We start from the raw sequence: 20,967 nt of genomic DNA, 5'->3' as shown, positions 1-20,967 counted from the left end.
TCAGGGACCTGACAGTGTCGTACCGGAGCAACAACCTCTCCCTCAACGTCAGCAAGACAAAGGAGCTGATTGTGGACTACAGGAAATGGGGGGCGAGTGACAACCACTGGCCATGACAAGCACTGGCTAAAGGGACTCCTATGGACTTTCTCTCACACACACTTGTCTACTGTTTTCTCCAGCCTGTGTTGACTCTCTGCAGGGCTGTGAAACTGCAACAATACATTTGTTTGTCCCTCTCCTCCAATCTCTCTTTTTTTCCTAAATGCTCCTTCCTCGTCTCTGTTCAGTTACATTCAACATAGCTTTATTGGCTTCATTATAGGAGCAATACAAAAGGAATTGTGTTTACACATTAGAATAAACATTAAACATCTCTCTCTTCCTCTCCCCATCCATCCCTCTCTCCCTCTCCCTTCCTCCCTCTCTTTCCACCTCTTCCCTTCCCCTCTTTCTACAGGTGTCTCTGTTGTCTAGCAGATGAATTTTGAGCAGCCTCCTCCGTACCAGGCCCCTGGTTATCCCCAGCAGGGTTACCCCCCGCAGGGTTACCCCCAGCAGGGATACGCCCAGCAGGGATACCCTCCCCAGGGTTACCCCGTAAACATGGAGCAACCTGGAGGATTCCCTCCTCAAAACCCAGGCTACCCTGCTGGCCCCGGGGGACCCCCTGGACCCTACCCCGGCCAGGGACAAGCAGGCCCCTACCAGGAGGGCTACCCTGGACAGCCCCAGTTTGGATGGCAAGGAGGACCACCCCCAGGACCCATGTATGGAGAGGCACCTAAAAACACAGGTGATATATATATATATAAAACCTTTATTACAGCAGACTAAAAACAGTTACATCGTCAATTGCGGTTTATTGTTTAGGCTAATTATTCAAAGCTCCCTTTGTTATTTAATTTAAAACTATAAAATGCCTGATTGAATTTCAAAGCATGAATGTATCATATGCTGTGTGATGGCAATAACAAATGAATGATTGATTGATTGAAACAGTAGCCTGTATATTGAAATATAGGCCTAAGTAAGTTACGGTATTAAGACTAAACAGGACGCTCTTAGACCTAACCATGGTGGTTATACAAGGATACTATACAAAGACCACTAATGAAAATGACATGACTTATTATCATAATAACAGTAATAATAACAATAAGGAGATCAAGAAAAATGAGGGTATAGGAGCGAGAGCTGTGTGTATATTATGTGTGACAAACAGGTGCTGTTAGATTACAGTATCATTGTTCTGCCTGTTTGGAAGAGTGTAAATAACACTAAATACATTGTAAGTAATACAAGTCTGTTCTAACAAAAATAATTGTAAAGCCTTTATTACAGCAGAGCAAAGATTAAAACGGACAAATCTGTGACATTTCTTTATCCAACATTTTGCTGCTGCATGAGGCTTGGTGCTCACAGAATCAGTAGGCTATTAAACACACAGTCAAACGGGCAACAGAAGCAGGATCTGTCTCATTTCTGGAGATGTCTGTCTGTATATGGATGATTTATGAAGCCAGGGACTGTTATGCTGGTGAATGAGGACCCAAAAGCGACTTAATAGAAACAGAGTCTTTATTCCAGTCTTAAACAAAAACGATACTCCTGGATATTATCTTAGGTAAATCCAAAACAGGAAAACTGAAATCCTCTCGTCAGTAGAGAGGAACGACTGGAGACGCGACCACAGACTGCAGGTCGCTTCGGGAAGGCACAGGCCGTAGCTGACATAGACACCTGCTCACACGCAGCATCTGAAGAAGGCAAAAACACGACAGGGCGGAACAAGGACACAGAACAGCAAACATCAAATAAGGATCCGACAAGGACAGAAGCGGAAAACAGAGGGAGAAATAGGGACTCTAATCAGAGGGCAAAATAGGGGACAGGTGTGAAAGAGTAAATGAGGTAGTTAGGAGAATGAGGAACAGCTGGGAGCAGGAACGGAACGATAGAGAGAGAGAGAGCGAGAGAGGGAGAGAGGGAGGGGGAGAGAGAGGGATAGAAAAAGGGAAAGAACCTAATAAGACCAGCAGAGGGAAACGAATAGAAGGGAAGCACAGGGACAAGACATGATAATCAATGACAAAACATGACAGTACCCCCCCACTCACCAAGCGCCTCCTGGCGCACTCGAGGAGGAACCCTGGCGGCAACGGAGGAAATCATCAATCAACGAACGGTCCAGCACGTCCCGAGATGGAACCCAACTCCTCTCCTCAGGACCGTAACCCTCCCAATCCACTAAGTACTGGTGACCACGTCCCCGAGAACGCATGTCCATGATCTTCCGTACCTTGTAAATAGGTGCGCCCTCGACAAGGACGGGGGGGGGGGGGGAAGACGAACGGGGGCGCGAAGAAAAGGCTTGACACAGGAGACATGGAAGACAGGGTGGACGCGACGAAGATGTCGCGAAAGAAGCAGTCGCACAGCGACAGGATTGACGACCTGAGAGACACGGAACGGACCAATGAACCGCGGAGTCAACTTGCGAGAAGCTGTCGTAAGGGGAAGGTTACGAGTGGATGCCACACTCTCTGACCGCGACAATACCTAGGACTCTTAATCCTACGTTTATTGGCGGCTCTCACAGTCTGCGCCCTGTAACGGCAAAGTGCAGACCTGACCCTCCTCCAGGTGCGCTCACAACGTTGGACAAAAGCCTGAGCGGAGGGAACGCTGGACTCGGCGAGCTGGGACGAGAACAGAGGAGGCTGGTACCCAAGACTACTCTGAAACGGAGATAGCCCGGTAGCAGACGAAGGAAGCGAGTTGTGAGCGTATTCTGCCCAGGGGAGCTGTTCTGCCCAAGACGCAGGGTTTCGAAAAGAAAGGCTGCGTAATATGCGACCAATCGACTGATTGGCCCTTTCTGCTTGACCGTTAGACTGGGGATGAAACCCGGAAGAGAGACTGACGGAAGCACCAATCAAACGACAGAACTCCCTCCAAAACTGTGACGTGAATTGCGGGCCTCTGTCTGAAACGGCGTCTAACGGGAGGCCATGCTAACTTGGCAGAGTGAGCCCACTGAAGAACAGCCAGACGAGTAGAGACAGGAACGAACAGAAGGTTACTAGGACAAGCGCGCGGCGACGCAGTGTGAGTGAGTGCTTGCTTTACCTGTCTCTCAATTCCCCAGACAGTCAACCCGACAACACGCCCTTCAGGGAGAATCCCCTCGGGGTCGGTAGAAGCCACAGAAGAACTAAAGAGACGGGATAAGGCATCAGGCTTGGTGTTCTTATTTCCCGGGCGATAAGAAATCACGAACTCGAAACGAGCGAAAAACAACGCCCAACGAGCTTGACGTGCATTAAGTCGTTTGGCAGAACGGATGTACTCAAGGTTCTTATGGTCAGTCCAAACGACAAAAGGGACGGTCGCCCCCTCCAACCACTGTCGCCATTCGCCTATGGCTAAGCGGATGGCGAGCAGTTCGCGGTTACCCACATCATAGTTGCGTTCCGATGGCGACAGGCGATGAGAAAAATAAGCGCAAGGATGGACCTTATCGTCAGAATGGAAGCGCTGGGACAGAATGGCTCCCACGCCCACCTCTGAAGCGTCAACCTCGACAATGAATTGTTTAGTGACGTCAGGAGTAACAAGGATAGGAGCGGATGTAAAACGCTTCTTGAGGAGATCAAAAGCTCCCTGGGCGGAACCGGACCACTTAAAGCACGTCTTGACAGAAGTCAGAGCTGTGAGGGGGGCAGCCACTTGACCGAAATTACGAATGAAACGCCGATAGAAATTAGCGAAACCGAGAAAGCGCTGCAACTCGACACGTGACTTAGGAACGGGCCAATCGCTGACAGCCTGGACCTTAGCGGGATCCATCTGAATGCCTTCAGCGGAAATAACAGAACCGAGAAATGTGACAGAGGAGACATGAAAGGCGCACTTCTCAGCCTTCACGTAGAGACAATTCTCTAAAAGGCGCTGGAGTACACGTCGAACGTGCTGAACATGAATCTCGAGTGACGGTGAAAAAATCAGGATATCGTCAAGGTAAACGAAAACAAAGATGTTCAGCATGTCTCTCAGTACATCATTAACTAATGCCTGAAAGACAGCTGGAGCATTAGCGAGACCGAACGGCAGAACCCGGTATTCAAAATGCCCTAACGGAGTGTTAAACGCCGTCTTCCACTCGTCCCCCTCTCTGATGCGCACGAGATGGTAAGCGTTACGAAGGTCCAACTTAGTAAAGAACCTGGCTCCCTGCAGAATCTCGAAGGCTGACGACATAAGGGGAAGCGGATAACGATTCTTAACCGTTATGTCATTCAGCCCTCGATAATCCACGCAGGGGCGCAGAGTGCCGTCCTTCTTCTTAACAAAAAAAAACCCCGCTCCGGCGGGAGAGGAAGAAGGCACCACGGTACCGGCGTCGAGAGAAACAGACAGATAATCCTCGAGAGCCTTACGTTCGGGAGCCGACAGAGAGTATAGTCTACCCCGAGGGGGAGTGGTCCCCGGAAGGAGATCAATACAACAATCATACGACCGGTGAGGAGGAAGAGAGTTGGCTCTGGACCGACTGAAGACCGTGCGCAGATCATGATATTCCTCCGGCACTCCTGTCAAATCACCAGGTTCCTCCTGAGAAGAGGGGACAGAAGAAACAGGAGGGATAGCAGACATTAAACACTTCACATGACAAGAAACGTTCCAGGATAGGATAGAATTACTAGACCAATTAATAGAAGGATTATGACATACTAGCCAGGGATGACCCAAAACAACAGGTGTAAAAGGTGAACGAAAAATCAAAAGGAAATGGTCTCACTGTGGTTACCAGATACTGTGAGGGTTAAAGGTAGTGTCTCACATCTGATACTGGGGAGAAGACTACCATCTAAGGCGAACATGGGCGTGGGCTTCCCTAACTGTCTGAGAGGAATGTCATGTTTCCGAGCCCATGCTTCGTCCATAAAACAACCCTCAGCCCCAGAGTCTATCAAGGCACTGCAGGAAGCAGCCGAACCGGTCCAGCGTAGATGGACCGACAAGGTAGTACAGGATCTTGATGGAGAGACCTGAGTAGTAGCGCTCACCAGTAGCCCTCCGCTTACTGATGAGCTCTGGCTTTTACTGGACATGACATGACAAAATGTCCAGCAGAACCGCAATAGAGGCAAAGGCGGTTGGTGATTCTCCGTTCCCTCTCCTTAGTCGAGATGCGAATACCTCCCAGCTGCATGGGCTCAGTCTCTGAGCCGGTGGAAGGAGATGGTTGAGATGCGGAGAGGGGGAAAGGGAGGGGGAGAGAGAGGGATAGAAAAAGGGAAAGAACCTAATAAGACCAGCAGAGGGAAACGAATAGAAGGGAAGCACAGGGACAAGACATGATAATCAATGACAAAACATGACAGGGACATTTAACAGTTGATTATAGACCTAATTAAATTGGGGTTTCCTCTCTCCTCAACTTTCTTAGACAATTAGGCTAATGCAGGGAATGTTTCCTGGTCTCTGCTGCGGCCTCCGCCACATTGTTCTCAGTCCCATCGTGCTGCTTAACTTCCGTATAATGCACATAGGTAAAGGCGGCAAATCTACGGCTCACTGAAGATTGATTCAGAACGGTGGACCGCGATCGTATCCAGTGCGGGGAAAAGCACATTTGTTATAAAATAATATTAGATTTATTAATATTGCACCATTATTTTTACATAATATAACCATATACAATGTCAGTATCACATATCTTAGAGTGATGGACTGTCCCATCCCCGTGGCCTCCACAATGGATTAGTCCACTGAGAGACGTAAATCAGACGGGTGCTCTTGTGCTTGACTAAAGAAATCTCTATCGATCAAATAATCAACCAGTCGACGAAATGGGGTCAGCCCTACCTTGACTTCTCTGAATGCAAAGACGCTGGTGGGGCTTTGGGAACAATGTCTCCCCGGGGATCCCCAGCCGGTCCAGGTATTTGATCTATTGGGGGCTCCCGAGTGGCGCAGCGGTCTAGGCACTGCCTCTCAGTGCTAGCGGCGTCACTACAGACCCTGGTTTGATTCCAGGCTCTATCACAGCCAGCCATGATTGGTAGTCCCATAGGGCGGCGCGCAATTGGCCCAGCGTCGTCCGGTTTTGGCTGGGGTAGGCCGTCATTGTGAATAAGAATTTGTTCTTAACTGACTTGCCAAGTTAAATAAAATAAAATATTCCAGAGCTAGCACACCTGATTGAACTTGTCAACTAATCATCAGGCCCTTGACTAGGTGAATCAGGTGAGCTGGTTCAGGTCCTTGAATAGGTGAATCAGGTGAGCTGGTTCAGGTCCTTGACTAGGTGAATCAGGTGATTTGGTTCAGGTCCTTGACTAGGTGAATCAGGTGAGCTGGTTCAGGTCCTTGACTAGGTGAATCAGGTGAGCTGGTTCAGGTCCTTGACTAGGTGAATCTGGTGAGCTGGTTCGGGTCCTTGACTAGATGAATCAGGTGAGCTGGTTCGGGTCCTTGACTAGATGAATCAGGTGAGCTGGTTCGGGTCCTTGACTAGATGAATCAGGTGAGCTGGTTCGGGTCCTTGACTAGATGAATCAGGTGAGCTGGTTCGGGTCCTTGACTAGATGAATCAGGTGAGCTGGTTCAGGTCCTTGACTAGGTGAATCAGGTGAGCTGGTTCAGGTCCTTGACTAGGTGAATCAGGTGAGCTGGTTCAGGTCCTTGACTAGGTGAATCATTTAAATTGTGAAACATCTTGGAACCAGTGTGTCAGACATGTCTATCTAGGGTTGCAAAGCTACCGGAAAGTTACCGGAATCTTCAGTAATTTAGGTAATGCACAGAATCTAATTCATACTACAATAACTTTAAAAAAAAAAGTATTCATATATAGTATACATTTTTTATATCTGGATCCGTAGAGTTTGTAGTAGATAGACCATATTGTTCAAGAGAAAAGCCTAATTAATGAAAAATGCATCTAATCAACAATGGCATTATTTTCTCTGCAACTCATCCAACTATAGACTTTTTTCACAACTGCCACCAGTTGACGCCTAACATTGACAACAAACACATATTGACAAAGTAAAATAAGTGTGAAAAAAAGATATACATACATAAATATACATACATACAGTGCATTCAGAAAGTATTCAGATCCCTTGACTTTTTCCACATTTTATTCCATTAGTCTTATTCTAAAATGGATTAAATAAATGTTATAATCATAGCGCTTGATGGTTTAAGAAACTGCAGTTGAAGAAAAAAGTTCTTGAAATTTTCCGGATTGACTGACCTTTGTCTTGAAGTAATGATTGACTGTTGTTTCTCTTTGCTTATTTGAGCTGTTCTTGCCATAATATGGACTTGGTCTTTTACCAAATATGGCTATCTTCTGTATACCACCCCTACCTTCTCACAACACAACTGATTGGCTCAAACGCATTAAGAAGGAAAGAAATTCCACAAATTAATTTTTAACAAGGCACACCTGTTAATTGAAATGCATTCCAGATGACTACCTCATGAAGCTGGTTGAGAGAATGGCAAGTGTGCAAAGCTGTCATCTAGGCGAAGGGTGGCTATTTTGAAGAATCTCAAATCTTATTTGATTTGTTTAACACTTTTTTGGGTTATTACATGATTCCGTATGTTATTTCATAGTTTTGATGTCTTCACTATTATTCTACAATGTAGAAAATTGTACAAATAAAGAAAAACCCTTAAATGAGTAGGTGTGTCCAAACTTTTGACTGGTACTTTAAGTATTCAAACCATTTAGTCAGTACATTGTTGAAGCACTTTTGGCAGCCATTACAGCCTTGAGTCTTCTTGGGTATGACGCTACAAGCTTGGCACATCTGTATTTGGGGAGTTTCTCCTATTCTTCTCTGCAGATCCTCTCAAGTTCGGTCAGGTTGGGTGGGGAGCGTCGCTGCACAGCTATTTTCAGGTCTCTCCAGAGATGTTCGATCGGGTTCAAGTCCGAGTTCTGGCTGGGCCACTCAAGGACGTTCAGAGACTTGTCTTGAAGCCACTCCTGCGTTGTCTTGGCTGTGTGCTTAGGGTCGTTATCCTGTTGGAAGGTGAACCTTTGCCCCAGTCTGAGATCCTGAGCATTCTAGAGCAGGTTTTCATCAAGGATCTCTCTGTTCTTTGCTCCGTTTGTCTTTCCCTTGATCCTGACTAGTCTCACAGTCCCTGCTGCTGAAAACATCCCCACAGCATGATGCTTCCACTATCATGCTTCACCGTAGGGATGGTGCCATATTTCCTTCAGACGTGACACTTTGCATTCAGGCCAAAGAGTTCAATCTTGGTTTCATCAGAACAGAGAATCTGGTTTCTTATGGTCTGAGAGTCTTTAGGTGCCTTTTGGCAAACTCCAAGCGGGCCCTAATGTGCCTTTTACTGAGGAGTGGCTTCCATCTGGACACTCTACCATAAAGGTGGAGTGCTGAAGAGATGGTTGTTCTCCCATCTCCACAGAGGAACTCTAGAGGTCTGTCAGAGTGACCATTGGGTTCTGGTCAGCTCCCTGACCAAGGCCCTTCTCCCTCGATTGCTCAGTTTGGCCGGGCGGCCAGCTCTAGGAAGAGTCTTGGTGATTCTAAACTTCTTCCAGTTTAAAAATGATGGAGACCACTGTGTTCTTGGGGACCTTCAATGCTGCATAAATGTTTTGGTACCTTTCCCCAGATCTGTGCCTCGACACAATCCTGTCTCAGAGCTCTGTGAACAATTCCTTCGACCTCATGGTGGACTCCAAGTTGGAGAAACATCTCAAGGATGATCAATGGAACAGGATGCACCTGAGCTCAATTTTGTGCAGCAAATGGTCTGAATACTTATGCAAAAATGTCTAAACTTGTTTTTGCTTTGTCATTATGGGGTGTTGTGTGTAGATTGAATACTTTTATTTAATCCATTTTAGAATAAGGCTGTAACGTGGAGAAAGTCAAGGGGTCTGAATACTTTCCGAATGCACTGTATACGGTTATTTTATATCAGCGTCCCATTGTGTGTTCTTAAAGGGGAAGGTTGTTGTAGCTAACCACATGATAGCCAGATCACTTTCTGCTTTTGTTCATGTCATATGATTTAAAGGGGCGTTGTCCAAATCAGAAAGGTGACTTTAGTCAGGCCCTGTATTTGTTTACCTGGATAATACCTTCTCAGTGGTGAATAGTGGACTGCCACTAAGAAACCAGGCAATGGGACTTGAATGCTGCATTCATAACCAAGTGGGAGTTGGGAATTTACCAGTTGTGAAGTCGTAAATACCAGTATTCCATACATGAGTTGAAACCTGAGTGAGGTGCACATGTACATAAACAGATGCATGTGGTGGACACTTGATACAGTCACGTGATGTTGTGTTATGTCACAAAATCATGTTACAATCATATGTCAACATTCTGCTAAGTGGATGGTCTCTACAGAAGGTGTAAACAGTACAGCCAAATGGTTACTTGCATAGTAGCAATATCAGAAAGATGGTGTCAAAATAAATTAAATATACAGTATGTACAATAATGATATCGGTGACAGACGAGGTAGTTACATGGGGTCAAGTGGCTGAGCAGCAGGATAACAAAATAATAGCAGCAACGTATGGTGTCATGTGAATAGAGGCACTGCAGATAGTGCTGGTAACTGGTCCGTCCAAACCCCGCATGAACAAGGGAATCTATATTTGAAGAGCCTGTTTCTGTCCTTGGTGCAGGGCATGTGATGTCCATAGCCTCTTCGTTGCAAAACTCCCTGATCTCCTCGACAACATGCGTTTGTCTAGCTTTGTCCAGTTCAGATGATGCTGTTACAGGCAGACCATCTATGGAAGGATGCGCTGCAGCTGGAACCTGGTCCCGACAGTCTGGTCCCGACAGTCTGGTCCCGACAGTCTGAACACTCCTTGACTACAACACCAGGCTCCAGAGCATCGAAGCTGTAAAACAGAGAAGAAGAAATAAGACACTACAACCCTGCACATCAATTCACCTCCCAAGTTTAGATAAGATTAACCTCATACTGGTACTGCTTGATCTGTGGCAGCGGCCTGAAGTACAGAGTCAAGTGTTGCCAGCCATATCCTTCCACCAGCACCGTGCCATCCTCCAGTCCTTCACAACACCAGCAATCTCAGACAGAGTTCACTCTGGTCTTTCTGAAGCGTTGCTTGATGAGGCCGAAGCACCAGTCAGGGGAAAACTTGGTCGGATCAGGAAGTGAAGGTCCAGATTGTGGTAGAGCTTGTGCATGGACCACCAGGCACAATACCAGAGCACAAACTTGTTCTTGTTTTGGCCACTGCAGTTATCACAATTCAGGTCCACACGTGTTTCCCAACTCCGTAGTTGAAGAAATGGTGCATGTAGTTGATGACTGCGCTGCTGCCTTTGCTTGGGCCTGTTCTCTTTGATGACTACGACTGGTGGATTAGAGTCAGGTGTGATCTACTGATGCTGAAAGACAAATTCCAGATACAAATATTTTAGCATTATTATACAATAGATGCAAAATGGCTTTCTGAGATATCACTAGACAGTTCGTACAGGGAATGTTGGCTACTGACAAACCAATTGTAATAGCAAGCTAAAGTTAACCAAAATGTTAGGTTCATTGTTAGTTAGCAAGCCAGCGATCGAACTCCAGCTGGCTAGCTAACAGCAAGCTTTAGTTTGCATTGAAAACTGACAAAATTAGAAATGTATAACATTGAATCTGTAGCTAGATTTGTACCTGTTGTAGCAGGCTCAAGGGTGTGGGGTTTCCACATCACCAAGTTCAATACCAAAACATGCACCAGTATCACAAATAGAATGCAAATGTGGAGTTTTGGTACAAGGACAAAGGCGGGAATTCACCAATCAACTCAGTCCACAAGCCATTCTTTGTCCATTCCGTTTTCCAGGGGTAATCCTCACACTCTGGTCTGGTGCGCGGATGGTAGGTGCGCGGATGGTAGTCTCACGGATGGTAGTCTCGCGGATGGTAGTCTCGCGGATGGTAGTCTCGCGGATGGTAGTCTCGCGGATGGTAGTCTCGCGGATGGTAGTCTCGCGGATGGTAGTCTCACACTCTTGGTTCTCTCCTACTCTGCCACTTTGTGCAGGCTGCTTCTTCCTTTATCCCCAAGCACTGCCTGGTTTAATGAGCGACAGCCTTGCCTCGTTGGGGCAGGAAGTCCATATAAGGCCCGGGGGTGGAGCCAACCGGCTGCCAGATATCTCCCCTCAGTAACCACTCCCCTCATCTCTCCCTGCCGTATGCCACACTGTATACATGGATGAAAGCTTCATGTTAGGTTCATTGTTAGTTAGCAAGCAAGCCAGCCATCGAACCTCAGCTAGCTAGCTAACAGCAAGCTTTAGTATGCAATGAAAATAACTTTCTGACATAATTAGAAATGTGTAATATCTGAATCTGTAGCTAGATTCTTACCTGTATACATGGATGAGAGCTTCACGACAAACTGCAACCCCTTTTATAAAACATCCTGTGTTTCCGTTTAGTTTGCACAGCTTGTTTGGCCGGTTGTGTTCCACTGATTTCAAAACGTGTTATTTTAAGAGTGAGAGAGAGTCAGCATAGCTTGGCACGATCGTTGTCCAGAAAGTAGTCCATCACAACCTTTTCCCACTGACCTTTGTCGATAGCACCTGATAAATTCAGAGCAGCAATGTTATTGAGAGCAGTAGCAACATATTTCAGGTCATTTTATAGACACAAGATGCAACACCACAGACCAATCCAAACTCATCTCTCGGCATGTCCAGCCCACTCATTATCTCAGCCAATCATGGATGGCGGGAAGGTTGCTCTCTTTCTCTGTGGCTAAACCAACTAGGCTCGTAATTTAACAATTGTATTCGTATTTACAGATGACATACAAGTTTCATTTTAAGGCACATGAAAGTTCAGATGTTCGAGAAGGCATTTCTGCCAAAAAACGCATTTTGATAAAAAATAAAAATAAATATGTTCAAAAGGCTCTCCTGTGAAGTTGTGACTTGCGACATACGCCTAGTTTCCTGAATTGGGTCACCTTTGAACTTGTTGAGAAATGCTGATTGGCTAATTGCCAATAAACGGCCTAAACCATAAACAAAAAAAAGTATAGCTACAGTATCATGCTTGTAAACAAAGTATAGTGTTCCAAAACCATATTAATAGATTGCTTTTTATAAATGTTTTCTGTATTAAACTGCCAAAAATGCTGTTATCAAGGTCCTTTCCTTAGTAGGTGATGTCAGAGCCCCGGATGATAAATGAGTTTTCCACTCGTAGTTACCAGTTGGGGGGGCCATTCGAAGACGTGGATGTCGATTAAGGCAGGCCTCTGCACCTCTCTGATTCAGAGGGGTTGGGTTAAATGCCGAATACAAATTTCAGTTGAATACATTCAGTTGGACAACTGACTAGGTATCCCCTTTCCTTTCAAGTGTTTTCTTTCCAGTTGTATTTGGTAAATACCACCTTCCCACTTGGTTATGAACACAGCAAACTTACTGCCTGGTAACTGTTGCTAGAGAGCAGTCCCTTTTGTACTGGGGTACTACCTTGCCACTCAGGTAACACATAGCTGACCTGACTATTTCCAGATGGCAGCCTTTGTAAAGTGTGTGTGTGTGTGTGTGTGTGTGTGTGTGTGTGTGTGTGTGTGTGTGTGTGTGTGTGTGTGTGTGTGTGTGTGTGTGTGTGTGTGTGTGTGTGTGCACATTAATGATTAACAGCAAATATACCAAAGATAACAAGAAGAGTAGGTTGTTAGGGCTAAGTGTGTGTGACTTGTGTATTCCAAGTATGTGTATTCCAAGGGCGGCAGGTAGCCTAGCGGTTAGAGCGTTTGGCCAGTAACCGAAATGTCGCTGGTTTGAGTTCCCAAGCCGACAAGGTGAAAAATCTGTCTGTGCCCTTGAGCAGGGCTAATAACCCTAATTTCATTGCACCTATCTGGTATATGTGACAATAAAACATATATATTTTTTACTGCCAGTTGTAAAGGTTTAACTTTAAATGAATGTCTACCTCTCTCTCTCCCCATCCCTCCCTTCCTCTAGTGTACGTGGTGGAGGAGAGAAGGAGAGATGATTCAGGAGACACGTGTCTGACTGCTTGTTGGACGGCTCTCTGCTGCTGCTGCTTGTGGGACATGCTCACATAACCTCTGACCCCTGACATTTACCCTTATCTGCTTTGACCCTTACCCTTTACCTCCTAACCCTTAACCCAAAGTCCCTCTCATCTGTAATAGAAAACAAGTACTGGAAGCAATAGAACACTATGAAAATCTGGGAAACCAGGCCTGGTATTTATAGCGGACTTTGAAAAGCCCTTTGATAAAGTACAACTAGAATTTATATGTAAATGCCTGGACTATTTTAATTTTGGAGAGTCTCTTATGCAATGGCTTAAAGTTATGTATAGTAACCCCAGGTGTAAAATAGTAAATAATGGCTACTTCTCGGGAAGTATTAAATTGTCAAGAGGAGTAAATCAAGGTTGTCCACTATCGGCATATCTATTTATTATGGCCATCAAAATGTTAGCTATTCAAATCAGATCCAACAATAATATCAAGGGCCTAGAAATCCAGGGCTTAATAACAAAGGTGTCATTGTACGCTGATCATTCATGTTTTCTTTTAAATACGCAATTTGGATCCCTGCACAGCCTCCTAGAGGATGTAGATCATTTTTCTAACCTCTGGATTAAACCAGAATGATGATAAATGCACCATATTACATATTGGATCACTAAAAAAGACAACTTTTACATTACCGTGTAGTTTACCAATAAAATGGTCTGACGATGTAGTGGACATACTTGGTATACATATCCCAAAAGAAAGAAATGATCTCGCTACAATTTATATTTATAGAAAGTTAGCCAAATTAGATACCATTTTGCCACCATGGAAAGGACAACATCTGTTTATTTGTGGAAAAATTACCCTGATTTAATTATTTTGTCATTTCCCAGTTGACCTATTTACTTACTTACGGCCCTGCCTACAACTAACGACTTGTTTATTAAATTACATGAGCAAAACAATTCCACCTTATTTTGAATGGCAAGCCGGAGAAAATTAAACAGGCCTATTTATATAATGAATATGAATTTGAAGGGCAGAAATTATTAAATAAAAAGGATTGGACCTCTCACTAAAGACTTCAGTCATACAAACACTATACATAAATCTGAACGGGTTCTCTAGCAGATTTAATAAAAAAAGTTTAAAAAATGTTATCATCTTCATAAATGATATCATAAATAGGACTGGTGGAATTATGTAACACACGCAGTTAACAAAAAAATATGGAAATGTCTGCTCTATCCAAAATTACAACCAACTGATTGCAGCATTGTGGAAAGGGGAGAAGGTAAGGAACTTGACTGTTGGCCCTGCATTAAAGACCAAAATTGGTTAAAGGAAATTGTGATGAATATAAAAAAGTATACCAGTTTAATTTAAGCACCAAAAGAATTACAGCTGCGCCATACAGGTTGCTAAATAGTTGGTAGATTTTCGATGTTCCGATTCTATAGCACGTGGTTTATGAACTGATACACAAAACGACGCTGGATTCTAAACAATTCTTGCAACCGAAATAATGTCATATATATGGGGGATACAACCATCCCAGCTCTTCCGATTTTGCTGTGAAGAGACAGAATCATTAGATCACTTGTTTTGCTCCTGCCCATATGTAGCTTGTTTTTGGTTGCAGGTTCACGAATGGCTGAGAAAATGCAACATTTACTTGGAGCTAACTCTGCAAATAGCACTGCTGGGTGATTTGAAAAGTCATAGTCAATTGATCAATAATGTAATAATACTCTTAGCACAATTTTTAAAATTTAATTTACAATCTGTAGAAACTGAGAATAGAAAGTTTCAGAGCTTTTGTGAAACATCACACAGTGGAAATATATATATGGCAGCTAAAAATAGATGGGAGGGGTTGGGAGGGGTTGAGTGTAGCTGAAGGCTGGGATGATAATGTAAAATATATTGTCCATAAATTGTATATAGTATGTAGAAGCCTAAGTATCGTTGTCCAATTAGTTTACTTAAATTAGGGGAGTTGTGGTAGGGTTAGGGGAAAATAAGAAAGTTTTTAAAAAGTCCCTCATTTTATCCTAACCTCTAACCCCTGAGGTTTAACCCCTAACCCTGACCTACCTGTTACACTGTCTCTCCATCTGGCCTTACTTCCTGTTAGTCCACCTGAATCCTTCTCCCTCCCCCTAACTATCAGTCTTACTCCTTGCACTCCTGCTTTCCTTCCCAAACGTCCAGCCTGAACCCCTGTACCTCCTGAACAATGGTAGCATTATATGATAACCTCTATGTATCTATCCTTGTGCTCCTACACCTGACCTAACCCCTCTGTAGCAGTTTAGCTACATGTTCCCTAAATCTCAGGCACTGTACTGTAGATATTGCTTCTTGTGGAACACAAATTCATTCTCAAACACCACACATACAATATGCACTCATATCTCAGGCGTTCTACTGTAGATGACACACATACACAAACGAACACACACACACACCATGCACTCTCTCTCTCTCTCCTGGGCACTTTAACATCTTACCTCTGTAAGGTACTTCTCCTGCCTGCCTCCCTCCCTCCTCCCAAACAAACCTCTAGTTGTACCACCCCATATTCCCTAAACCCTCCTAACAAATGACTCTCTACACCGTATCGGTCATGGCTACCTAGATCATTGGATGCCAGTAAGCTACAGTGCCCCTTGCCAACCCCCTGCCCCCGCTGTACCATGCTGAAGCTTGAACTGTCCTCTCCGTTATGTTTGCACAACAGCTACTGTGGTTTCCTGTTTGTCTTAGGATGAATCCTATGAGCTTGCATTGAATGCATTTTTTAAAGACGATGACAATGAATATTTTAATGTTTGATTACATCTAATATTGTTCAATGCTTGCAACACTTTTTTCCTGTTAATTTCTAGATCCTGGATGAATATGATTTGATTGCTATGTTATTTTTAATATTCTCATTCCTTGAAGGAGAGAACATGAAACTTAAAAAAATTGAATGTTTATTATGTAGATGCCTTTGCCTGACATGAGAATCTTGCATTAAGAATAAATTATTCCCAAAACAGTCAACATTGTCTGGTGTCTTTCACTCTGGTCTGTGTTTAGTCAGTCAGTTGTGGGTATGTTTGTGTGTTTTACTGTGCTTGCTGTAGCAGAGGTTGAGTGTGTTATAGATCTCTATGGTTAGTAATTGGTTCCAGGATAGATCTGAGTCTATTTATACCACTGAACTGCTGTGACCTTGGCTGGGGAGTCACACTGGACTGCTGTGACCTTGGCTGGCGAGTCTTGTGTAACCACCGTGATTTAGACTACAGCAGTAGATGAGGATAAATGACGACATGGATAACATAGAGCTGGCTGGCTTCTCCGTGCATCGGCAGGACAGAGCAGTTACGTCAGGTAAGACGAGGGTCGGGGGTGTGTGTCAGTAACTGCTGGTGCGCGATGTCTACTATTAAATAAGTCTCGAGGTATTGCTCGCCTGAGGTAGAATACCTCATGATACGCTGTAGATCACACTATCTACCAAGAAAGTTCTCATCTGTAGTATTCGAAGCCGTCTATTTACCACCACAAACAGATGCTGACACTAAGACCGCACTCAACGAGCTGTATAAGGCCATAAGCAAACAAGAAAATGCTCACCCAGAAGTGGCGCTCCTAGTGGCCGGTGAGTTTAATGCAGGCAAAAGTTAAATCCGTTTTCCCTCATTTCTACCAGCATGTGCAACCAGAGGAAGAAAAAAACTAAACCACCATTACTCCACACACAGAGATGCATACAAAGCTCTCCCTCACCCTCCATTTTGCAAATCTGACCATAATTCTATCCCCCTGATTCCTGCTTACAAGCAAAAACTAAAGCAGGAAGTACCAGTGACTCGCTCAATACGGAAGTGGTCAGATGAGGCGGATGCTACGCTACAGGACTGTTTTACTAGCACAGACTGGAATATGTTCCGGGATCAACATTCACAAAGCCGCGTGGCCAGACGGATTACCAGGACGTGTATTCAAAGCATGCGCGGAACAACAGGTAAGTGTCTTCACTGACATTTTCAACCTGTCCCTGACCGAGTCTGTAATACCTACATGTTTCAAACAGACCACCATTGTCCCTGTGCCCAAGAAAGCAAAGGTAACATGCGTAATTGATTAATGCCCTGTAGCACTCACATCGGTAGCCATGAAGTGCTTTGAAAGGCTTGTCATGGCTCACATCAACACCATCATGCCAGAAACCCTAGACCCACTCCAATTCGCATACCGCCCCAACAGATCCACAGATGATGCAATCTCAATCGCATTCCACCCTGCCCTTTTCCACATGGACAAAAGGAACACCTACGTGAGAATGCTGTTCATTGACTACAGCTCAGTGTTCAACACCATAGTACCCACAAAGCTCATCACTATCATGGTCTAAACACACCAACACAGTTGTGAAGAGGGCATGACAACACCCTTTCCCCCTCAGGAGACTGAAAAGATTTGCTATGGGTCCCCAGATCCTCAAAAAGTTCTACAGCTGCACCATCAAGAGCATCATGACCCGCTGCATCACCGCCTGGTATGGTAACTGCTCGGCATCTGACTGTAAGGCGCTACAGAGGGTAGCGCATACGGCCCAGTATATCTCTGGGGCCAAGCTTCCTGACATCCAGGACCTATATACTAAGCGGTGTCAAAGGAAGGCCCAAAAAAAATTGTCAAAGACTCCAGTCACCTAAGTCATAGACTGTTCTCTCTGCTGCCGCATGGCAAGCGGTACCTGAGCACCAAGTCTAAGACCAAAAAGCTTCTACCCCCAAGCCATAAGACTGCTGAACAATTAATGAAATGGCCACACTGATTATTTCCATATTTACATTGACACACTGCTGCTACTCGCTGTTTATTATCAATGCATAGTCACTTTACAAATTACATAGACTAACCTTAGGCCTACCTTCAAACTCAGTGCCTCTTTGCTTGACATCATGGGAAAATCAAAATAAATCAGCCAAAAAATTGTAGACGTCCACAAGTCTGGTTCATCCTTTCCAAACGCCTGGAGGTACCACGTTCATCTGTACAAACAATAGTACGCAAGTATAAACACCATGGGACCACGCAGCCGTCATACAGCTCAGAAAGAGATGCGTTCTGTCTCCTGGAGATGAACGTACTTTGGTGTGAAAAGTGCAAATCAATCCCAGAACAACAGCAAAGGACATTGTGAAGATGCTGGAGGAAACAGGTACAAAAGTATCAATAGCCACAGTAAAACGAGTCCTATATCGACATAACCTGAAAGGCAGCTCAGCAAGGAAGAAGCCACTGCTCCAAACCCACCATAAAAAAGCCAGACTACGGTTTGCAACTGCACATGGGGACAAAGATCATACTTTTTGGAGAAATGTCCTCTGGTCTGATGAAACAAAAATAGAACTGTTTGGCCATAATGACCATCGTTATGTTTGGAGGAAAAAAGGTGAGGAAGGCATTTGCATTGCAAGCGCCATGAAAGATCCACCGGGAAGCACACTCCCAACCATGGCCACAGCACGGGGGTTGCAACATAATGTTGTGAGGGTGGTTTGCTACAGGAGGGACAGGTGCACTTCACAAAATAGATGGCATCATGAGGTAGGAAAATTATGTGGATATATTGAAGCAACATCTCAAGACATCAGTCAGGAAGTTAAAGCTTGGTCGCAAATGGGTCTTCCAAAGGGACAATGACCCCAAGCATGCTTCCAAAGTTGTGACATAATGGCTTAAGGACAACAAAGTCAAGGTATTGGAATGGCCATCACAAAGCCCTGACCTCAATCCCATAGAAAATTTGTGGGCAGAACTGAAAAAGCGTGTGCGAGCAAGGAGGCCTACAAACCTGACTCAGTTACACCAGCTCTGTCAGGAGGAATGGGCCAAAATTCACCCAACTTTATGTGGGAAGCTTCTGGAAGGCAACCCGAAACATTTGACCCAAGTTAAACAATTTAAAGGCAATGCTACCAAATACTAATTGAGTATATGTAAACTTATGACCCACTGGGAATGTGATGAAAGAAATAAAAGCTGAAATAAATAATTCTCTACTATTATTCTGACATTTCACATTCTTAAAATGAAGTGGTGATCCTAACTGACCTAAGACAGGCAATTCTTTACTAGGATTAAATGTCAGTAATTGTGAAAAACTGAGTTTAAATGTATTTGACTAAGGTGTATGTAAACTTCCGACTTCAACTGTACATCCACAGGTGCACCTCCAATTGACTCAAATGATGTCAATTAGCCTATCAGAAGCTTCTAAAGCCATGACATAATTTCCTGGAACTTTCCAAGCTGTTTATAGTCACAGTCAACTTAGTATATCTAAACTTCTGACCCACTGGAATTGTGATACAGTGAATTATAAGTGAAATAATCCATCTGTAAACAATTGTTGGAAAAATGACTTGTGTCATGCACAAGTAGATGTCCTAACCGACTTGCCAAAACTATAGTTTGTTAACAAGAAATTTGTGGAGTGGTTGAAAAACGAATTTTAATGACTCCAACCTAGGTGTATGTAAACTTCCGACTTCAACTGTAGCCTTGTTATGTGGATGCAGGGATTGAACCCCAGTGGGGAGGCAGACCAGAGGTGAACGCAAGGGTTGAACCCCAGTGGGGAGGTGGATGCAGGAATTGAACCTCTGTGGGGAGGTGGATGCAGGTATTTAACTCAAGTGGGAAGGCAGATGGGTGATAGCAGGGATTGGACTCCAGTGGGGAGGCAGACAGGTGATTGCGAAGGTGTGATCACAACAGCATACAGGAACTCAAGTCCTTTTGTTCACCTGACCTAGAATTCCTTATAATCAAATGCCGACCGCATTATTAACAAGAGAATTCTCTTCGATTATAGTCACAGCCGTGTATATCCCCCCCAATTAGATACCTCGACGGCCCTGAAAGAACTTCACTGGACTCTATGTAAACTGGAAACCATATATCCTGAGGCTGCATTTGTTGTAGCTGGGGATTTTTACAAAGCTAATCTGAGAAGGCTTCCTAAATTCCAGAAGCATATCGAATGCACGACACGGGCTGGTAGCATTCTGGGCCATTGCTACTCTAACTTCCGCAATGCATACAAAGCCCTCCCCCGCCCTCCCTTCGGCAAATCTGAACATGACTCCATTTTGTTGCTCCCAGCCTATAGACAGAAACTAAAACAGGAAACGCCCGTGCTCAGGTTTATCCAACACTGGTCTGACCAATCGGATTCCACGCTTCAAGATTGCTTCGATCACGTGGACTGGGATATGTTCCGGGTAGCCGGTGAGCGAGTTTATTAGCAAGTGCATCGGCAATGTTGTACCCACTGTGACTATTAAAACCTTCACTAACCAGAAACTGTGGATTGATGGCAGCATTCATGCAAAACTGAAAGCGTGAACCACCGCTTTTAATCATGGCAAGGCGACTGGAAACATGACCGAATACAAACAGTGTAGCTATTCCATCCGCAAGGCAATCAAACAAGCAAAGCGTCAGCATAGAGACAAAGTAGAGTCGCAATTCAACGGCTCAACACCCTTTCCCCCTCAGGAGACTGAAAAGATTTGCTATGGGTCCCCAGATCCTCAAAAAGTTCTACAGCTGCACCATCAAGAGCATCATGACCCGCTGCATCACCGCCTGGTATGGTAACTGCTCGGCATCTGACTGTAAGGCGCTACAGAGGGTAGCGCATACGGCCCAGTATATCTCTGGGGCCAAGCTTCCTGACATCCAGGACCTATATACTAAGCGGTGTCAAAGGAAGGCCCAAAAAAATTGTCAAAGACTCCAGTCACCTAAGTCATAGACTGTTCTCTCTGCTGCCGCATGGCAAGCGGTACCTGAGCACCAAGTCTAAGACCAAAAAGCTTCTACCCCCA

The 20,967-nt window shown here is 44.7% G+C and overlaps 1 protein-coding gene across 1 annotated transcript in view; it reads left to right on the top strand.

The window, feature by feature from the left end:
- Positions 1-13,276, top strand: part of LOC139574677 (cysteine-rich and transmembrane domain-containing protein 1-like) — a 25,547-nt gene extending 12,271 nt beyond the window's left edge. The window contains exons 2-3 of the mRNA XM_071399452.1: positions 461-796; positions 13,038-13,276. Of these exons, the coding sequence (XP_071255553.1) occupies positions 481-796; positions 13,038-13,141 (420 nt within the window). The 5' untranslated portion in view covers positions 461-480 and the 3' untranslated portion in view covers positions 13,142-13,276. The remainder of the gene's footprint in view (positions 1-460; positions 797-13,037) is intronic.
- Positions 13,277-20,967: the final 7,691 nt, after the last annotated feature.

The sequence above is a fragment of the Salvelinus alpinus genome, chromosome 4, assembly GCF_045679555.1.
Source record: "Salvelinus alpinus chromosome 4, SLU_Salpinus.1, whole genome shotgun sequence".
NCBI lineage: Eukaryota > Metazoa > Chordata > Actinopteri > Salmoniformes > Salmonidae > Salvelinus > Salvelinus alpinus.
The sequence above is the reverse complement of the archived record's forward strand: the minus strand, read 5'-3'. Positions and strand labels throughout refer to the sequence as shown.